The 20664-nt window shown below is 37.0% G+C and overlaps 1 protein-coding gene across 1 annotated transcript in view; it reads left to right on the top strand.

Moving 5' to 3' along the window:
• Window positions 1-20664, top strand: part of RYR2 (ryanodine receptor 2) — a gene marked incomplete at both ends in the record, with an annotated part of 441781 nt that overhangs the window by 328406 nt on the left and 92711 nt on the right. Inside the window, 6 exons of the mRNA XM_082305460.1 lie at window positions 2733-2808; window positions 4926-5049; window positions 8448-8563; window positions 10120-10184; window positions 12267-12388; window positions 15657-15706. Coding sequence (XP_082161586.1) covers window positions 2733-2808; window positions 4926-5049; window positions 8448-8563; window positions 10120-10184; window positions 12267-12388; window positions 15657-15706 — 553 coding nt within the window. The remainder of the gene's footprint in view (window positions 1-2732; window positions 2809-4925; window positions 5050-8447; window positions 8564-10119; window positions 10185-12266; window positions 12389-15656; window positions 15707-20664) is intronic.

Here is a 20664-nt window from a genome sequence, read left to right as displayed (position 1 = left end):
TCATTTCTTCACCATCTTCCCAAAACATTTTGCCATTGCTCTTTTTTCTAAACTGAAGAAATAAGAATCAGGAACCATTGTTACAACAAATATTATGAGAATGGAGTATGAAGAAGTTGGGGGTAGGATTTTGACAGATCTATCAGTAGATTGCTGTTATTTGAAACAATATTTTTTAGTTAATAAACAAATGCAGTTAGAAAGATAGGGTTTTTTTCATGATGTTTGATGGAATATGGTGCTAGTTTTTACAGTCTACTAATTTACTGTGAGTATGGTTTACACTATTATGTAGACATACACTAGATGATAGTTTTAAATTAGTTAGCATGAGTATTTGTACCAGTCTAGTGATGGCAACATGGCGTTTAAAGCTGGCTACAAAAAACTCCTTAAACACAGGATTAAGTTTGCCCATACTGAGCTCTGTCATAGTGCAGTGAAACAAGCAGCAGTAGTAAAGTAATTGGCTAACTTTACAGTATATACTATACTCTGCCTCTGATCAAATTCTCACACTAGATTTCCCCTCAATTCCTATCTCGTAGTTTCCAGTTTTATATTTCTAACCATTGTAGATTGCTAACTAGCTTTCCAATAGTAAGAATTTGCTGCCAATTAACTATCATACTTGAGTTAAAACATTCAGGGGTTTGCTGATCATTCCAAAGAGTTAATAAAATTGATAACCGAATAACACTACTTCTGTCATCACAGTCTTGTCTTAAACTGATGGAACAGCTTCATTATAATTGCATTGAATCATAGAGTCATCGAATCGTTAAGGTTGGAAAAGACCCTTAAGATCATCGAGTCCAACCGTTAACCTATCACTGCCAAGTCCACCACTGAACCATGTCCCGAAGCATCACATCTACACATCTACATCATTTAACATTTGTATAGACTCAGTGTAGTCAAAAGACTGTGCAGACTTTGTTTAATGCACATGAAACAACTCTTGATGTGAACATCATCATAGTATTATGATGCAGTAAACCAAACCCAGAGAAAAGTAACCATCCTGTCACAAACCACAAAAGAAATGGCATTAGAACTTCTATTACTCCCTTGTTTACTCTTTTATGCTATACCCTCTAACATTTGTCATAATTTTATTTCCTTTGTAGCCTCAGCTATAAAGCAGAGCTGGTTGGCCTTATGATTCATTTGTTCTTAATTATGAAGAGAAGTCTTCTTTGAAACCAGCTTCAAAACCTATTATTTAAAAGCTAAGCAAATTTAATTAAAATGCAATTTCAGGTATTAATAGGCCTGATACTGTCATTCAGGAAATATCCAAATATGTTAGGTATTAATGAGATCTGAGTTTTCAAAATGAGCTGTATGTAGTTTTGAACCTTTTTTAATGTTTAATATCTTTAAAGTTGGAGTTCAGGGTTAGATTCTTCAACCTGGTTTTAAATTGCTGGGAAAAGTTATTCGTTTTGAACAAAGTTATTTGTTTTTTTTTAACTAGTACATAAGAATTGGTGCTATTTAGTGTTTGCATCATCCTGTGCATATACTGTGCTAGCAGGGATCATTACCATATCTAAAACTAAGTCTGGGAAATACTTCTCATTTTGGCCATAAGTGATCACCTGGTCATGAGTATCAAGGTCTTGCTCTGAGACTGTCTTCATAGCACCCTGCTTTCCAAGGAAAGAAAACCCAGACTACACTACATTCTTCTAAGGACCTAATCTGGGTTATCGAAACACCAGCACCAGAGTGTGCATGATAGAAGGCATCTACCATACAGGAGAGAGATGTGTAATAATGTATCCACTGAAGAAAAGTTTATGAAACAAATTGTCCTATAGACAAACAAGAGCTGTTATGTGAATTCATGAGTATTCTCCCAAGTAAAGAAGCTGGTATTCAGAAATACTGGTTACTCAAAACCCTTACTGAAGATGAGAAGAATGTTTCTGTAGGTCCATGAAAGAAGTGAAAAATGAAATCTACAGAAAATTCCACCACTGCATACAACTAGAGGGTATACAATCAGGAGGACAGGAGTGGTGGGTTTAAAAACTTGTTTCATGTTGAAATAGTAGTTCCCACTAGGTAGAGACTGGAGAACTTGTCTGTGTTATGCTTAGTTTGGGGTCTAGCTTCTAGTTTACCAGTCTGAAAGAGTTTGCTTTATAGGAAGAATTTACTATATGTTGTGCACACTGGAGGAGAATTTCATGCTGAGTAAAAAACTGTGGCTGCATCTATGGAGTCCCTGGTAAAATGGTTGGTGCTTTTAACAGTGTGCTCACACAAATGAGTATCCACCTCGACCAGGCTATATCCATGGGTTTATAGCCAGTCTGCCGGAGCCAGCAGGAACAATCTTGATTCAGTCCTCTGGCTTGCTGTTCTTTGTTTCTCTTACCGGGGCCTTCAGGGGGTTCTTGCTGGCATCGTTTTGAGAATCAAGTCTCTGTCTGACACACCAGTACTCTTTCCAGACTATACTCCTCTTTGTGCTTCCTCCTTTTTGTATTAACAGTTTTCTCTTCAGCGCCAGTTTCCTAATTGCTATACATATACCTATCCTACCCAAATTTCGTATCATATTTTTTCAATAAAAACTCTTGTTTTCAGTGAACCATTATAATGTAATTCTATCGAACCTCTCAGAGAACAAAATTTGTTGTTCAATATCAACCAGAAAATTGTCCTTCTTGGGGGCTAACCATTGCGACACATATCACTAAGCTCTCCATTTTCCTAAGGCTATGGCTGAGATGATGGCTGAAAACTACCATAACATATGGGCAAAGAAAAAGAAAATGGAGCTTGAAGCAAAAGGTAATATTAACTATAGGTATTTACAGTATTTTAAGTTCTTTATGATTAGCTTAGGTCATGTATTTGAGAAAAGAGGTTGGGAAAAAAAAAAGGAATAGAAAATTTAAATTGACAAAGAAGAAACAACAAAGTATCTGTTCTTCATTAAATATTTTGTAATTTTTAGTGCCTGGAAGTTTTTATAGTACTGAGTGTAACAGTTCCTGTTGAAGTAGTTTGCCAATTCAAATATATCAAAGGAAGAGAAGTCAAAGCTTATAAATACATTTAAGCTACATTAATACCACTTCCTTCTAGCGTTAATCTTTCAGACTATTGCCCAGTGGGCTCTGATTTCATTTGAATTACTTCTTTTATTGCAGGTATATCTAAAAGGGTTTTTTCTAAGAATTGCACGTATCATGTATTGAATTGACAAATGGATAAATCTAGAGCAGATTCTTGATTCCACATAAAAATTGCATATGTTCCATGATCTCTGCTTACCTAAATGACAAATTTTGTCATACATTGTGTAACTTACTGTTTTTCCTCTGTGTTAAAATAATTTCTTTATTTGTGTTAAAGCTAAATTTTTTTTCTGCAGATAACATTATATTTGCACATGGAGGAAACAATATTTGGAGAAACAGCAAGTTCTCATTTGCAAATGACTGAAGCTAGGGTTTTGTCTTATCTGAAGGTGTGAAGTCTGATTGCACCAAACTTGGCCTTTTTTATAATTATTTCTTAATTGTATGCTTGCTTTTTTTATTAGTTGTAAGCTTCCAGCAAAGGTACAGTAGTTCAGGTTTTATGAAAAAGTAAAGTTCCACCTGGAAGTACCTTTGATAAATCATTATGAATTTCCATGCCTTTAGTTATATTTCCCCTTAATACAGCTTTTATTTTAATTTTTATAGCCTTTTTTTAAACCTTTCTTCAGGATAAGTAGCCACAGGATGGGCTAAGTCCAGGAAATCGTAGGCTACAGGAAGGCTAGATATTTGAATAAATCTACTGTATTTGGCAGTCTTGAAAGCAGATTTTTGCCTCTGAGCAGCACTTCAAAGAAAAAACTGTATAGTATTTATAGTGTTGTGCAAAGGAGCATAGTACTGAGAAGGCTAGAGGTGGCTACAGTGAACGGATTCAGGCAGGAGTAATGGAAAATTTTAGAATATGTGGCTTAGAAAATCACCTAAGGATATGTCTCCAATATTTTTTAGAGGGAATTTGTCCCTTTTTTTTTAAATATTATTACTAAAGACTTGCTGTAGTATTTTTTCTGGGATAAGTCTGATCATTACCCTCACAATTTCCTGGGGTTTCATAGCAATTATCACAGGAATTTATTGTGTTCTGCTATATGATGGTGATTTTAGAAGGTGAAATCCTAAGAATGTTGCTTTTTATGCAGCTATTTATATTAATAATAGCAACTTTATTTTCCTGCCAGATTAACTATCTACATTCAGAGAGGTATCAATACATCAGCTATTTGTAAGCAATACAAATGCAGTTTATTCTGTTTACTTCTTTGTTTTGGCAGCATTCTTTTGATCAGATTGGACAGTTGTCTGAACCACATTTGAATAATGCACTCTAGTTTTCTGTCTTTAATTTATTACTATAAAGTAGAACTGTATCACTTTCATATATTTTTAGATATCCGTATACCTTGCTAAACTCCATGAACCCTTTTTGCTGTCATCAGAATGTTTAAACGCAGGACTCTGTTTGTATATGTTTATATATTTGTTTATATCTTGGTTTTCTTATGAAATAATGTGTTATTTATTGAAATATTTTCAATTTCATTAAATGAAGTTGCAATTATAATACACATTCGTAACAGTTAAGCACTTTTTTCTTCTTCAAGAGTTTTTGCAGTAGGTTCAACATATTTACCTGGTACTTGCAGCAATTGGTTATGTTAGAACTATATTTGCAGTCACATCTATCTGAATATTTTTTAGGTTTGTGTAGAGAAACAGAAAAGTGCGTTGTTTTTATTTCAGACTAGATTTTACTGTAACGTGCTATGTATTATTATGATAGTGCTTTTGCATACTGGTACTTGCCATGTCAACAGAGAACTCTAGCTGCTTTTTAATTCTCTTGATTTTCCATAGTAGGAGGAGGCAACCATCCTCTTCTTGTTCCTTATGATACACTCACAGCCAAAGAAAAAGCCAAGGACAGAGAAAAAGCACAGGATATTCTGAAATTTCTACAGATTAATGGCTATGTTGTCTCCAGGTAATTCTCTGTTCAGTGTTAGTGTCACAGAAGGTTTCTAATACTCCTCAGTAGCTTTTTTTTTTTTTTTTTTATTAAAAGAAAAATCTATGGTCATTTTTAGGTTTCAGTACCTGGGATTAAGGATGAGCTCCTTCATATAGAACATTGTAAGGAAGAAATGGATTATGGAGTTAGTAGCAGGGTTTTTGGAAGGCACAAGCAGAGTTCTCCAGAATCTCTGCATGTCTTCTGCCTCTACTCTCAACATTGCAGCATGCTTTTTCTTTCTGGTGTGTCTCCATATGTCCAACTGTTAGTAAACTTGTTAATTTTCTACAAGTGATAGAATTATTAAGTCTTCATTACAGGTCAGGCACATGTACCTCTCTATAGGAATTTCTAGGCAATTGCTTTGATAAGACAGTTTTATTTCTAAAATCTACTACTCATTTCTATCAAGTGAGTTAATTTGTATTGTTACTAAAATATTTTAAAAGTGAAAAGTGATGTTTTTAAAAAGTTTTTTTTTTAAACAATCCATAGTGTAAATGTAGTAATAGTGAAAAAATGTGGTAATCAATGGAACATTCATAATTCAGTACGTATACATGCTATTCTCTGCACAATAACATGTATAATTCCTTTAGGTTTTAATATGACATATTTACCTACTAAATGCAGTGTGAATAAAATTTTCATTAAATTGGAGGCTTGTCTGCCTCATCAGCATGGCTTAGGAAATGTGAGTCACTAGGAAAGGCCGAAAGCATACCTGAGATTTGTATGACTTGAACATTAGTAAGTGAATGAAACAGTCACAGAGATGGATTTATGTAATCATTGTGAGTTAATTAGCCTAGCACATCTACTTAAAATCTGCCTACTTCCTTTCTTTTATATCAAATATGAAATTCAGCCCGTTTATAGAGTCCCACAGCGAATCTAATAATTCCAGGTAAAATCTTTCAGGGTATCTGGAATAATTCAATTTACTTCCCTTCAGTGGAGTAGGATGTACAAAGAAGGATGTCAGTCAGCAAAGGTTTCTTTTCTCATCCCCTGTCAAAATGACAAAAGACTCCTCAGCTGTATTCAAGGTTACACGTTCCTTTTTGACTAATCCTTTTTATTTCTGTCTAACTTAAACACAAGTGAAAAGTGGCTTTTGGTTTTTGGAGGAATGGAAGGCTAAGAGGGATGGTAAGATAATTGTTAACTTGGACACACCCATCATCTAGTAAATAGTTCCTGCTGCATCTACATCCTCCTGTGCTAGTCAAATGCAGGTTTTTCTATCAAGTTGAACTTAATGTACCTGCTGCTCCTGTGACCACTGTGCTGTCTAAACCAACAAGCATCTGATTCATGTTTTTCTTTGGTCTGCTTACCACTTGACTTTCTGCTACATAGGCCTTGCACACATTTCTTTCCAGTCTCTTATTTGACAGTGACCATTCTAGTCTAGTGCACCCCCATGCAGACTGGGTTTAGGGAAGATACAAACACTTGCCCCGTGCCAAGCACATAGCACTCAGGCACATGACCTGTGACCCACGGTCCCACTCAGCTGCTGATGCTGAGCCCCTCACTCGCCTTAACTGACACTGCCCCCCGCCATTAGCTGTTTTTTGGGACTTACATCATTCCCACTCCAGTGGCTGGCAACTGGGACTCCCACTTGCTCCAGTTGCAGACACCACAGACCAGGGTTGCCTTATCCCCCCTGCTCCCCGCATCTGAGTGCAGTTGCTAGCACCAAATCCGCTCACGCCAGTCCCCTGCCGTAGCTCGCACTATGGGCTCGAAGTCTGTAGGACCCATAGAGACATTCTCAAAAGCTATGGCCTCTCCAACTACTGACGCTGAGATCCTCATTCACTCCTGTTGCTGTCACCACAGGCCTGGGGGCACCTACACCCCAAGTCTGACTCCAGTTGCTGGGCCAGTATCCACTCATGCTAGTCTTTCCAGTAGCTGGCACTTACTCCTCACAGCACACACATACACATGGGGTAGTGAGTGAGGTTACACAGAGAAATACTTAAGAAAGGATTTAATAAGAGGATAGGACAGACTCTAGTGATGAAGGGCAGGGCTCAGTCAGACAACTGTATTGACAGGCCACAGTTTACATGTGACTGGCCCCTTTTATACCCCTTTTTGTCTTTTCTCCCCTTTGCTCTTCCTCGATCCTCCTCCCTTGCACGTTCTGTCATTAGTTTGTGTAGTTCCACTGACCTGCCTCGAATGTTTCAAATCCTCATGTTTTTCACGTCCCCTCCTTTTAGGAGTTACAAAATCCAGGTGGCCCTCTCCAAAGCTGTGTCTGAAGTTTCTTAATGGCCCATTAATTAGTAACTGGAGACTTTTGGTCTCCGACATTGTCTCCTTTATCCCTTGTCTACCACGTTTGCGTCTCTATGTGTTCTTGTTTATGGCTTCCCTCTTATTACCCCCTTTTGCATTGAGAAGGTCCTTGATCAGATAACCTTAATGAAGCAGACACTATTGTACCCTTCCAAGTATTAGCCGACAAAGCTGTTTTAGTTCCAGAATCTCTTTTTCTGAAACTGAACCCTACTATCATCAATGTTCTAATTTAAAGCAGAAATGTGCCCTACACAGGCAGTTATATTCAGTAGGCATACTTTTTAAACTTGCAAAGTAATAGTATTAATGTACTTGGTGCCTCTGACAGTGGGGTGACTGACTCCCTTGCTGGTTAAGCATAGCTTCTTTAATGCCATCATTAAAGTCCCCATCCTGCAGAATCAAGGCTTATGTCACTGCCAACTTGTTGCTAGCAGACATCAGCCCACATCATGGAACCACTCGCTGCAGATTCAAACTTGTTGAAAGAAGATACATTTTTCACATCAGACTAGTAACTATGATGGAACATACTGCAAAAGGTAAACTGCAATTCCATCACTTTGTTTTGGTTTTCCCCTGATTTTTCACAAATGCCACTTAGCTATTCGAAGTTTTTCCATTACAAACAGACTTTTGGGGAAAAGTCATGATGAGGGAGACTAGATTTACTTCTGGTTTGATTGTTTAAATCAAAGTATTTTGGCAGTTTCAAAACTCCCTCACCCAAAAATCAGTCCCTGGAGGGAAATATAAGACAGTAATGCCTTACAAGTAAGGGAAAGAAATTACAATGATACTGGATTAATCTGATTGACTAGTCTCATTTTTCTGTAACCTTCTACTTGGGAAATCTGAGTTGTGTCTTAACAAATTGCTCAAAACCTAAATAAGCATAAGACTACTGTTTACTTCAAACACAGAACAATTCTTATGTTAATAAGCAGTTAACCATTACTAGAGAAAATGGTTTCAGACTACATGGAGAGGTAAGACTGCTTTGAGTCCTTCTGCATGTGTGAAAATTTACTTGCTTCTTTTTACAGAGGACTTAAGGACCTGGAGTTAGACACACCCTCCATTGAGAAACGCTTTGCCTACAGTTTCCTTCAGCAACTTATAAGATACGTGGATGAAGCCCATCAGTACATTCTGGAGTTTGGTATAGTACTCCTTGTGCATTTTCTTAAGAATTATTAGCTAAGATGTTTGATATTATAAGAGCAACTAGAAGATTTTTAAAAAATGACACATTCTTGGACGAGGAGTTTTCCCTCTAGTTTCCTATAGTTGATGAAGATGATGAATTTTGGAAAGTTATGTAGTTCACATATTCATTCCAGTTTCCCATATTCATTCATCAGATGAAAAGCATTCAGCCAAAATTTATAATGACTTTCTTCCTTTGAAAAAGAAAACTATCTGCCCTCTTGTATTTATGCACTAATTGGTAATCTCTCATATGTGCACATTAATATTTACTATTTACATGTAATCCTTTTTCACAGAGCAAATTAAACCAGCCATTTGTACCGTTCTGAAATTTTCTCTGGAGGAGGAAGTTGAGTAGAGAAACCTCTTTAACAAACTCCCACAAGGGGAATGTTCTTTCACAAACACCCAGCATTTGTTTCATCAACAGTGCTATGAAGGGAAGGATTTAACTTGATCTACTTTTGTTAAAGATAAAAAAAATAAAAGTTTGATGACCCAAGTCAGCTTCTTACATGAGCAGTAAAAGGCAAAAAACCTGGCCAGATGCAGCTTCTGTGTGACCATGGGAGTTGCAATGCCACATAACGTATACTGTGCCTCATGTCTAGGCATAGATGCTGTAATTGACAGTCTTAATGGCAGAAATAGCATGGAGATTGAATAAATCAACGCTCATCCAAAAGCCTATCTAGTTATAAAGTGGAAATTATCAAGTTTATGAATTATTGTATGCCATCGTTGCTTACAGTAGCAAAAGTCTGGCCTTGATAACTCATTGGGTTACTTGTGCTGCTAATGCCTGATTATCATGGCTTCATTCTGCTTAATTATATAGATTTGGCATTACTGCAAGAATGATAATGAATAAATACTGAAACACTAGAAACACTGGTGGAACAAATACCATTCATGTCCCTCAATGGGTTAGTAAAAAGAAGATAATAAATAAAGGATAAATAGTCTGGGAGCTGTACCAGCTTATGTCTGTAAAGAGTATTTGATTTTTATAGTAATGGGGGAAGTGAAGCAATTTTAATTTCAGTTGGGTAGCTCTAACCATTAATTTTGTTCTTTAGACAAAGTCCACAAATAAGTAGTAAAAATTTGGTAATTCTCTTTCTCCTGGGAATGACTGGAGAAAGGTGTTCCATTAGAATCTGAGTTCAGGCTTCCAAATTGTCACCAATAACTAGAAAAATACAAACATAGGACTAGAGTTTAATCTCATAAAAATATCCGTGTCTCTTTGGACTGTGAGATGTCTACACTTTTATGAAGATTTAGACAATTATTCTTTACATATTTTATTTGCTGTAACATTTCTCCTCATGAAGTAGTCATAAAATGCCACTTTGACTAGTATGTATACTGTTCAGGGTATCTTAAATCTACATCTAAAGATGACCCGTACTATTTGTTTATAGTATACACTTTTGAAGAAAAATGCACAGTAGACTGTAATTAGGATATATGACAGGGAGCTTAATTTTCTTCTCTCTGCAGATGGTGGCAGCAGAGGCAAAGGAGAGCACTTCCCATATGAACAAGAAATCAAGTTTTTTGCCAAAGTACAGTATATCTTTGCTTATTCTTTGTCAACGTAGTAAGTGGTTGAAGTGAGAAAGTATTTGTTAGTGAACATGATTTTTGTTGTTATAGTTGCACTTTTCTGTGTTAAATTCATTATTTTATTAATTAAAAACAGTAGTAATAAAAATAGCTTGAAAATACTGTAGGATGAAGTATAGATGTGAAAAAATTACAGGACCATATTCTTAGGCTCATTATTTCCTTGCTCCGTGATATGCAACTGCTCATATGATGTTATTCATAACCTCCCTACGTTTTCTGTTTACCAGCTTAGTATAATTCTGAAGATTTTTCTCTTTTACAGTCTTCAGGCAGATAAATATGAGCAACAGTTATTGGAATTAACACAGCTATGTATCTGTCACTGTCACCTTCCTTATTTCTTTCCTTGTTTTAAAACTGATGTCTCCATCATAGAACCAAAGAATGGCTAAGGTTGGAAAGGCCCTCTGGAGGTCATCTAGTCCAACTTCCCTGCTCAAGCAGCGTCACCTAGAGCAGGTTCCCCAGCACCATGTCCGGACGGCTTTTGAATATCTCCAAGGGTGGAGACTCCATAGTCTCTCTGGGCAACCTGCGCCAGTGCTCAGTCACCCTCACAGTAAAAAAGTGTTTGCTGATGCTCCGAGGGAACCTACTGTGTTTCAGTTTGTGCCCATTGCCTCAGGTCCTGTCATGGGACAGAACTGAAAAGAGCCTGGCTCCATCTTCTTTACACCCTCCCTGCAGATATTTATACACTTTGATGAGATCCTCCCTGAGCCTTCTCTTCTCCAGGCTAGAGAGTCCCAGCTCCCTCAATCTCTCCTCACTTGAAAGATCCTCTAGTTTCTTCATCATCTTTGTGGCCCTTCATTGGACTCCCTCTCCAGTATGTCCATGTTTCTCTTGTACTGGGGAGCCCGGAACCAGACACAGCACTTCAGGTGGCCTCACCAGTGCTGAGTAGAGAGGAAGAATCACCTCCCTGGACCTGCTGACAACGCTCTCTCTAATGCAACCCAGGATGCTGTTGGCCGCCTTTGCAGTGAGGGTGCGTTGTTGGCTCATGGTCAGTTTGCTGTCCACTGAGACCCCATCGTCCTTCTCTGCAAAGCTGCTTTCCAGCTGGTCAGCCCTCAGCATGTACTGGTACCTAGGGTTATTCCTCCTCAGGTGCAGGACTTTGCACTTCCCCTTGCTGAAATTCACGAGATTCCTGTCAGCCCAGTTCTCCTTTTTGTGTCAAAAGGTTTTACGCTTTATAAATTAAGAAAATCTGCTTATGCCTTTTGCACATAAAAGCTTGTATGATGTTTGCATATTCAAAGTGCCTTTTGAATTCATTAGTGAATAAGCAAAGGCAGCAGTTTGCAACATTTTCTAACCCTGATATTCTTGCAGTAAATTGTAATCTCGATACCTTAAAGTATTTCCATGTGGTACTGTTTGCCAAGTTCATTGACTCAGAAGCTAGCATTTCACCTTCTTTTGAACCATGCTCCAAAAAGGAAGCAATTTCAGATTTTCTTATTGGCTGTTTATTTTGGATCTCCTCTTGGCTGACACGTGCAGTGGGCACTGAGTAATGGTCACCACATGAAGTAAACAGGAAAACTTCTGTGGACAAGCCTTTAATGAGTGAGGCTGTTTTGGGAGTTTTATTTGATAGCATCTAGAATTAAGTGCTGTTAGTGTGCTGACAGTTGTAGGTGAATTTTTCTTAAGCCTACCTTAAAAGGCATAAACAGCAATAGTTGTGTCTGGGTATGTGGTACTGGAAAAATCTTAAATTGTGAGATAAAATGAAATTATACTTTCTGCTTTGTACTCCTCCTAAAAAAACACACAGATCGAGTCCCAGAGATAATGTAAATTTTTTTCTGTTGCTTTTCCTGATGACATTTTTAAGTGCCTTGAATACTAAATAAATTCGAAGAGGAATAGACATTAAAGAAAAAGTACGTAGAGATTTTAGAACAGAGAACAATCTCCTGTCTTTAGTTGTGCCTAACAAAGAGTAATACAGAACATAGGAAAGAAAGCCCTGAGATAACCACTTCTTTCTGGTGTAATTTCAGGTTGTACTCCCTTTGATTGATCAGTATTTTAAAAATCATCGCCTGTATTTCTTATCTGCAGCAAGTAGGCCTCTCAGCAGTGGAGGTCATGCCTCTAATAAAGAGAAAGAAATGGTGACAAGGTAAAACTTAAAATAATATTAATGCATATGCATGTGTGTGTGTGTGTCTTTAAACAGCAGTGGTTGATTGTGGGAGAGTGAGAAGTGGGAGGCAGAGAATTATTTTTACGACCACGCAAATTAAACTTTTTTCACTTTCTTTTCCTGTTAGGAAAATTCATTGTATAAAATGAAGAGAGGAGTACAGAGCTATGATTATATGCTGTTTTAAAGGTAGTGGTGATGATTTTAGCATGCAGGGAACTTAAATTTAGCATTATGTCCAACAATACATCAGTTGCACAGTCTGTGGTACAGGCTATACAATTGTTTATCAGTTTTCGCATTTGGAAATAGGTATAAAGTGAAATCATTATTCCTGAAAAATTTTGTGGTAGATTTAAAAGGCAAACTTATTTATAGCTGTGTTTCAGTAAGTATCATTATTACTATCCACCATAAATAGTAAAAATGGAAGAGTTGCATTCTTTCTGCTCTTTGGTTTTCTAAATAGTAATAACGGTAGTAATATGACCGAAATATCCACTTGATCCTTTCTCTGAAGTTATCCATTTTTTAGACCATCTCTCTAAGATAGGCTTTCACTTCACTTCTGATTGAATTGAAACCCATATTTCCCATTTAGTGAAGTAGACTACAAGCTTCGCACAGGACCTACTGCATACCCATAATGTACAGGTATCATGGTTGCCTTCCTGGCTGTTATTGGGTACTGAAGCATGCAAAACTAAATTGCTGTTCTTTGAGGCTGACAGCCAATTGATGGTCATACAGACATGCAGGGTTTGCAAGATTGTGCGAAGTCTCTAGCAACAATACCAAGCATAAGTAAGTAATGGCTGTCTTGACCCTGTGTCATCTCATGGACTAATTTGATCTGGCAGCTTGGCTGAATGGCATTATTCAAAGAATTATAAAACTCTATCAAATTGCATGCATCTGGATACTTTTCCACTCTCTGAGGTGCTGTTTTTCTCTCTGTAATGTCCTGGATAACAATATTTTCACAGTTGTTAAGTCATGTCAATAAACCCCATACTTCTGGAATATGTCAAACATGGATGTATCAGCATACATGCTGCAATAGATTCAGGACTTTTGCACATATGCTGTCTAGCTGCATGAGATTCCTGAACATGTAGCCCAGCAAAAGGATCAGAGCTGCTGCCATACTTGAGTTACCTGCCATCCAGAAGTGTCAGCCAAAGAGAAGCAAACACATGCAAGGAAACCTTGGATGAATGACAGCTATAAGCAGTGCTATTGAGCAGTTCATTTCTCAATTATCAAGACACAAAGATTACAGAAACTACATTATATGATTCATTTCCTGAAGGGTTATTCTGGGCCACTTTAATAGATTCCCAACATTTTTTGTGTGGGTTTTTGTTTTTTTTTTTTTTCCCCTACACTGTTGTAGGGAGTTTGCCAAAGCTGAATTTTGGATTTCTGTTGAGTTTTCTCTTTAGATTTGTTGGAGTGCAACTCATACGTAGGATTTTCTTAAAGCTAAGGGCCATTCCTGGCTGCTTTCTTTTCCCCATTAAGATAAGTTTGCATTCATTAAGCTATGGAAGAGTATATTTTTGGGTATTGATAATGCAGTGACAGTGTTAACAAATGCAATAACCATTCCGTGTTCAGCAAACACATTAGATACAGATCTATTTTGTGGGCAAATACGGATCAGACCTCTTCCTGAAATATGGTGGCATTATATTCCATCTTATTTGTAACCAGCCTCTTCAGGACTGGGCTTTTTGCATTACTCATCCATTAGACCATCTTACAAGTCCTTGTACTACTGCAGTTGTATAAAATTAGTTGTGGACATCAATCTAAGTACTGGCCATTTGGATGTTTTAATTTATTTATTTATTTAACCTAAACTAATTACACTGGAGACAACAGGTTCAGTCTGACTTTGTGAAAACATACCATCTACTGAATGCTACAGTCAGTTGAGTAACATTTGTATGCTAGAAAATAAGATAGATGATTGTGAGCTGTTTAATGTCTTTGTTAGAATGGACACAAGATTTATATGATGCTAACATGCTTCTGTACAGCTTTTCCTGTTGGACTGGGTGAACCAGGATCCTCATAAAAGAATACATAGTGTATGTCTGCCTCATGGAATAAAAAGTGAACAGAGATCCCTGAACATGCACCAACCAGACTCATTTCTAAAACAGAGCAGTTGTTGTTGCTATTGTGGATCACTGTGCACTGGCTAATTAGCTGAATTCAACACCACATTAACCTGGCTGTTCTGATTCTGGACATAAATGTTTCCATTTGGCACCATGCTCTTGTTTGTCAATGGAACAACATGTTCAGATCTTACCCATAAACTGTGCAGACATGCTTATGGTGCCTTTTGCTTTTAAATCAGAGGTTGATAACTAGCCCGTGTACCTAATAATTAAATAGCTTAATAAAATGCCATGATATTGTTCATGTCATTTATGGGAGATGAGGGGTTTTGCGGCGTAAAAAATAACACCAAAACTGATGTTGTTCTCGGAGAAAATTCTCAGGCTGAACTGCATCATGAAGATTGAGCTAACCCTTCCTAAATCTGAAGGCCAGGTCAATTTGGGTAGGGCAGTGTGCTCCTGCTTCTGTGAATTAACAGAAAACTTCATTCTTCATTGTTCTGAACAGGGCACTGCTCATCAGCACAGAAGTAATTCAAACATGAAATTAAATCATTGGTCATATCCATTTTTATTGGTTTTTTAACCATTTAAGAGGCTATTTCTCATGTTAAATGTGTTTAAAAAGCAATGTATTTGAAAAGAAATTCTCACTGTGTTCAAGATCACAAGATCCGAATCGGACTAGTTAAACATTTGCCATCAAACACTTCAATTAATCTGATTTCCTTACCTTTTGTTTTCAAATTGTCAGTGGTATCCTGAGTAGCACACTGACCACATTTTACTTCTTAAAGCTTTGATGGTTATTTCCTTGTGGGTTATTGTATAGGACGCTTTTATATTAATTAGCTTTGCTTTTAATTTTTTTTTTGTTTCTTTAATTATAATATGTGCTTATTTAACCATGTTTGTTAAGGATATGCACTTAAAAACTCTTTCTTTAGTACTCTGTCCCACATTCTGCTCAGATAATTGATTCTTTCTGCGTGACATCATGTTGCTTTTCCTGCTCATATATCAGCTGTTATTTTTTCTTTCTTCTCCTCCCCCCCCCCCTTATTTTTTTCCTTTTCCCTTCTCTTCTCTTATTTTTCTTTTGTCTTCAGCCTGTTCTGCAAACTTGGAGTTCTTGTCAGGCATAGGATTTCACTGTTTGGTAAGGAGACCCTTGACAAATACTAGCATGGCCATCACTTGGTTTTCTTTGCCATTTTTGCGTTGTGTTACGTGCTGCTTTGTTGCATGCTGCATGGCTGCATGGCTGAAATGCATGGTCTTCACGGACCACTAATGATTTAGGCTGGTAGATCACAGAATTTATTAGAAGGAATAAAAAGCTTTTGTAGTTATCAGTTTGGGGTTTTTCATTTAGTTTTCCATGTGTCTTAACTAATACCTGGATTTCATTATCCTACCAAAGAATTTTGCTAAGTTAATTATAATTACTGTTTTGTTATTTTATTCTAAATCGTTTGGGAAAAACAGAGCATCAGAACTCCACATTTATATTGGAAAGTCATTAAGGAAAATTTGTAGTGGGCTGAAATGCTTAGTTATGTTCTGTGGAATTCTTAGATATTCCCAGATGTGCTTAACTCCACATACGCATGTGTACTATCTTTCTGGTATTATGTGGATCTAGCAGGAGCTCGGTGTTTGTCTTATGCCATTGTGAAAATCACTTAATTGAAGTCAATTTGAAGTCTGTATCAAGTGCATACATTATATGCAATGTGTGGCACAGTCATTTACTCTGCAATTTTTTCTTATGCCATGATGATAGGATAGTTGAAATAGTACATCCTATGCATATATAGCTTCTATGATGGATGTGTTGCAAACTTCAGCATACATGAACATACCTAATGGGGTAATTATCTAGTGAATTAGAATTTGATTAAGATAACATGCATCTAACTCAATTCCTACATATTTCATTCAATTTGAAGGGAAGGAACTCACTTGCTGCAGCAGTGTGGTGTTTAAAAAGCTTACAGACCGTTATGAAAACGATTAAACTGAGAAGAAAGATCGGAAGTTATTTTGGGATATCGCTTTTAAATATGTTTTGAGATGAGCTGAGTGGATTTGCCTGTAAAGCCAAAAGATCATAGGAGGAATGGAGTTATTTCTGCAGCTGTGTGACATTGTTGCAGCTTTTTCTGAAGGGTGGAGTATGTCACAAACGTACACATAAGCTCTGGTTTATACCCTAGGGTGTTTCTTCAAAGAATGAACTAGCTCAGGTATACTATTAAAATTTTGCAAATTTTTTCATTATTGTGTGAATTTGTTTTTCTGACTTTTTTTCTAAAATGAGTAACAGTTGAAATTAAAAATCTAAGTCAATGTAACTTTCTTCAGTACTAAAGAAAAGATCTTTTCCATTCCACATCTCAGCTTGCTTATTTCCTGTTGTTTGGCTGGGTTCAAGTGGTAGAAGGAGATAAGTCGGATGAGATCAGATGAGTATGCGCTATGGCTACAGTTTGGTTTTTAACTCTTTTCCTAGTGTGCAGTAACTAACAGAATACAGAATCTTTATGCCAACAGAGAAGTGTACTGCAGTTTTTCCGTGAGTTATGACAAGGTCACCATAAGACTCTGGAGCATGGTTGTTTACTGTGGACCTACTAACTCAAGTCAAAGTCGCCTTACAGTTTGCCTTACCTTGACAGTGGATTACATCATGTTCAAAAACCTGATAAAAAGAATTGCACTTACTCCAGCACAGACAAGGCCTGTGTAGAAGAGGGGAAAATGCTCACAAGGACAGCCTCTGAGCACAGCTGGGGCCTAGAAAGTTATTTGTGAGTTTTGGAGGCATCTTGAATGAGCAAGAGTTGCTCGATAATAACCTTTACAGATAGCAGGGAGTTTGCTATAACAAATAGCAAAATGCTATATCGTTTTCCTATATAGGCATTTTATATTATTGTGAATTTGAATAGTACTTCTGAAGATACAGCTGCATGTATGAAAGTCATTACTAAAAGTCATATAGCTTAAGCTGTATACACAAGTCTTGATAAAATGGGAAATTAAGCATGCAAGTCTTCCAGACTAAACTTAAATAGTTAATTGTATTTGATATCTTAAGCATCACTGAGATTATGGAATTGTAATTCAGCATGGAGTTATTATTTCTTTACACTGTGAAAGTAGATTTTGACCCCAATAATTTACTGTTTGAGAGCTGTAACTATGCATCAGTAAGACTGTATTGATTTACTTTTATTATTATTAGTGGGCTGAATTTGAAAGTTTTTAGTGAATAATTTTGGTGAATTGAGCATTTGAATTTATATTTTCTCAATTTAAAAACCAAATTTATATGACTAGTTTGATTCACTTTTTATATTGTTTAAATCTCCAGGAAGGCATTCTTTCTAGATAAGCATGTAAGTAATTTAAAAAAAAAAAAATCTTCGTATCGATAATACAGGCTCATGTAATCTGAAACAAAAATTAGCTGGGTAAAACATCAGATAAGAAAGGCCTGGTTTTGCTCACTCATTTTTGTGAGCTTAGAGAAATTAGAGGAGTTCCTAAAAAGAAACAGAAGGCTTTCTCTGCCTAATGACATCCTGAATTTATAAGTGTCCTTCCAGTCAGGCATCCTGGAATCAATATCCATAGCATTTTTGCAATACAGCAACAGTTCTTCCCTCCTGATATAATAATACAGCTTTCTAAAATATGTAGGACTGTCCCTCAGATTATTAAAGAAGCTCAGTTGTGCAGTTCATGGGATCAGCTGCATTTGTAATACATGCTGAATGGTGATCCAGCCATCAACCTAATATTTATAGTAGCTCTTGGGATACTTTTAACCTTAAATCCTCTTGAACTCATGTGGTTTAGTATTTGCATATGTCCAGCCTCTATTGTTTTGAGTTGTGTGAAGAGTTCCTTTAAGGAACAGAACTTGTTTCAGCTTTTATCCTATTGAATTGTACTTATCACCTGCTCCCCTTTAATGATGTGATGGAATTTTATATACTGCACATTCATTTTTACATCAGAGTGGTTTTTATCTGGTTTTCAGGCTTCTGAAAACCAAGAACATTTTTAATTAATAAAAAAAGAATATTTTTAATTTAATGAAGGTACATACATACACTGTGAATCATAGAATCATATCATAGAATCGTCAAGGTTGGAAAAGACCCTTAAGATCATCGAGTCCAACCGTTAACCTATCACTGCCAAGTCCATCTATACCATGTCCTTGAGCACCACATCTGTCCATTCTTTAAATACCTCCAGGGATGGAGACTCAACCACTTCCCTGGGCAGCCTGTTCCAGTGCCTGACCACCCTTTCGGTGAAGAAGTTTTTCCTAATATCCAACCTAAACTTCCCCTGGCGCAGCTTGAGGCTGTTTCCTCTCGTCCTGTCACTCGTTACTAGGGAGGAGAGACCGACCCCCACCTCGCTACAGCCTCCTTTCAGGTAGTTGTAGAGAGCAATAAGGTCTCCCCTCAGCCTCCTCTTCTCCAGATGGCTTTCTGAAATTGACTTCTGACCTCAGGTTGGAAGCAAACTGAGTCTTGAAATGCTTAATTTAAAAGGAATTTTTCGAGTTTTAACTGTGGCGTTTTAAGGTAACATATTAAAAAATACTCTTTTTTCTGTGGGTTTTTTAGAAACGCAGTGAAAACACCTAAATTCATGACATTGAACAAAAGCAAGACACAGAATTTCCACTGAACCTAAACCTGTCTTTCATACCAAATTTCATTTTCTAAGATTCTGTAACAAATCCTGCCTGAAGGACACATTCCGGAAAAGAAATTTCATTATAATTTTGAAAGTCTGTTTTTAGCGTTACGTGGCTAAAACTGGCCAAACTCTAAGTATGTCAATGAGTTTAGATTGAAGGGGGCTGCATTTATCATGGTCACTGAATTCTGCTCTGATATCCCAGTCTGTGGAACCAACCACACTGCAGTATCTGTTACAGGGATATGCCTAAACTTGTCTGGTTTTCAGAATAATTAGATGAATTTCTGACCCTTCGATCTGGTTGCAGCATATGAAGTACCTGATTCCTGATAAATATATGGCCCTTGAAATGTGTCTACATGGTATAAATAGATTGCCAATGTAAATTTTCAGGGAACTGGAGTGAGCATCTCTATACTGCCCTGTAGCATGCAGCGTATACACACCTGCATGATGAATGTTAAGTTACTATTTCATGACAGTCTAATCCACAGTCTAAGTCTGGGTTGCTTTGAGTACTTCCCTCCATCCCTGCTGTCTTTAGCTCAGTCCTGCACTCTCTTCTTCATCAGCACTGGCATTCGTATCACCAGAGCAGTAAAATAGTAAGGAAAAAAAATAGGAGCTGACAAAAAAAAAATAATCTTTTGGGGTGTTATTTTTGGTGGGATTTATGTACACCACCTCAGCTTTCTCATCTGCTTGCTTATATCATTGCATGACCACCAGTGCAAAGAGAGTGGGGCTGCCTGGCTAGGGGCAGCCATGGAAGCTGTGGTTCAGGTTTGTTTAATCTACTGTGGATGAACAACACAATAATACCTCCTAATTTGATAGCACAGAACAACGTTCTCAGTGCTGCGATAAACCTCCCGCTCCTTTCTTTTGATTTATGTTTTTAAATCTCTCTTTCACTGAAACAGTTACTAATTTTAGTTGTATGTTTGCCTATATTTTCAAGTGAAATAACCACCAGTGAGAAACTATAGTACAACTGTATGCAGATGACAGTGTTTTCAGAAATCTATCTTAAACATTCAATTTCTTCTTTTTTTTTTTTTTTTTTTTTTACTTGAGAAACTTTAAATATAGGGAGAAGCCAGAAAAGGCATTTTCATTTTTGCAGAGTTTTAGATTTAAAAAACAAAACAAAACAAAACAAAACCAAAACCTGTGGGTCAAATTTCTGTAGCCTAAATCTGCCCTGGATTTAAAAAGTGAACTTAGAGGTGGCTTGTACATGGCAACATCTTGGGATGTACATATGCTTACAAGGCATGTTGTGTGTAAGTTCTCTTTTTACATACATAAGTGTGAGAAAAAAGAATTGGTTATGGGAGGTGCATATTATGTCAGAGACTATTACTCATGTGGGCCACACCTGAT

Source organism: Platalea leucorodia (assembly GCF_965183815.1).
Source record: "Platalea leucorodia genome assembly, chromosome: 3".
NCBI classification, from domain to species: Eukaryota; Metazoa; Chordata; class Aves; order Pelecaniformes; family Threskiornithidae; genus Platalea; species Platalea leucorodia.
Note: the sequence above shows the minus strand (reverse complement) of the source record. Positions and strands in the feature narration are given on the sequence as shown.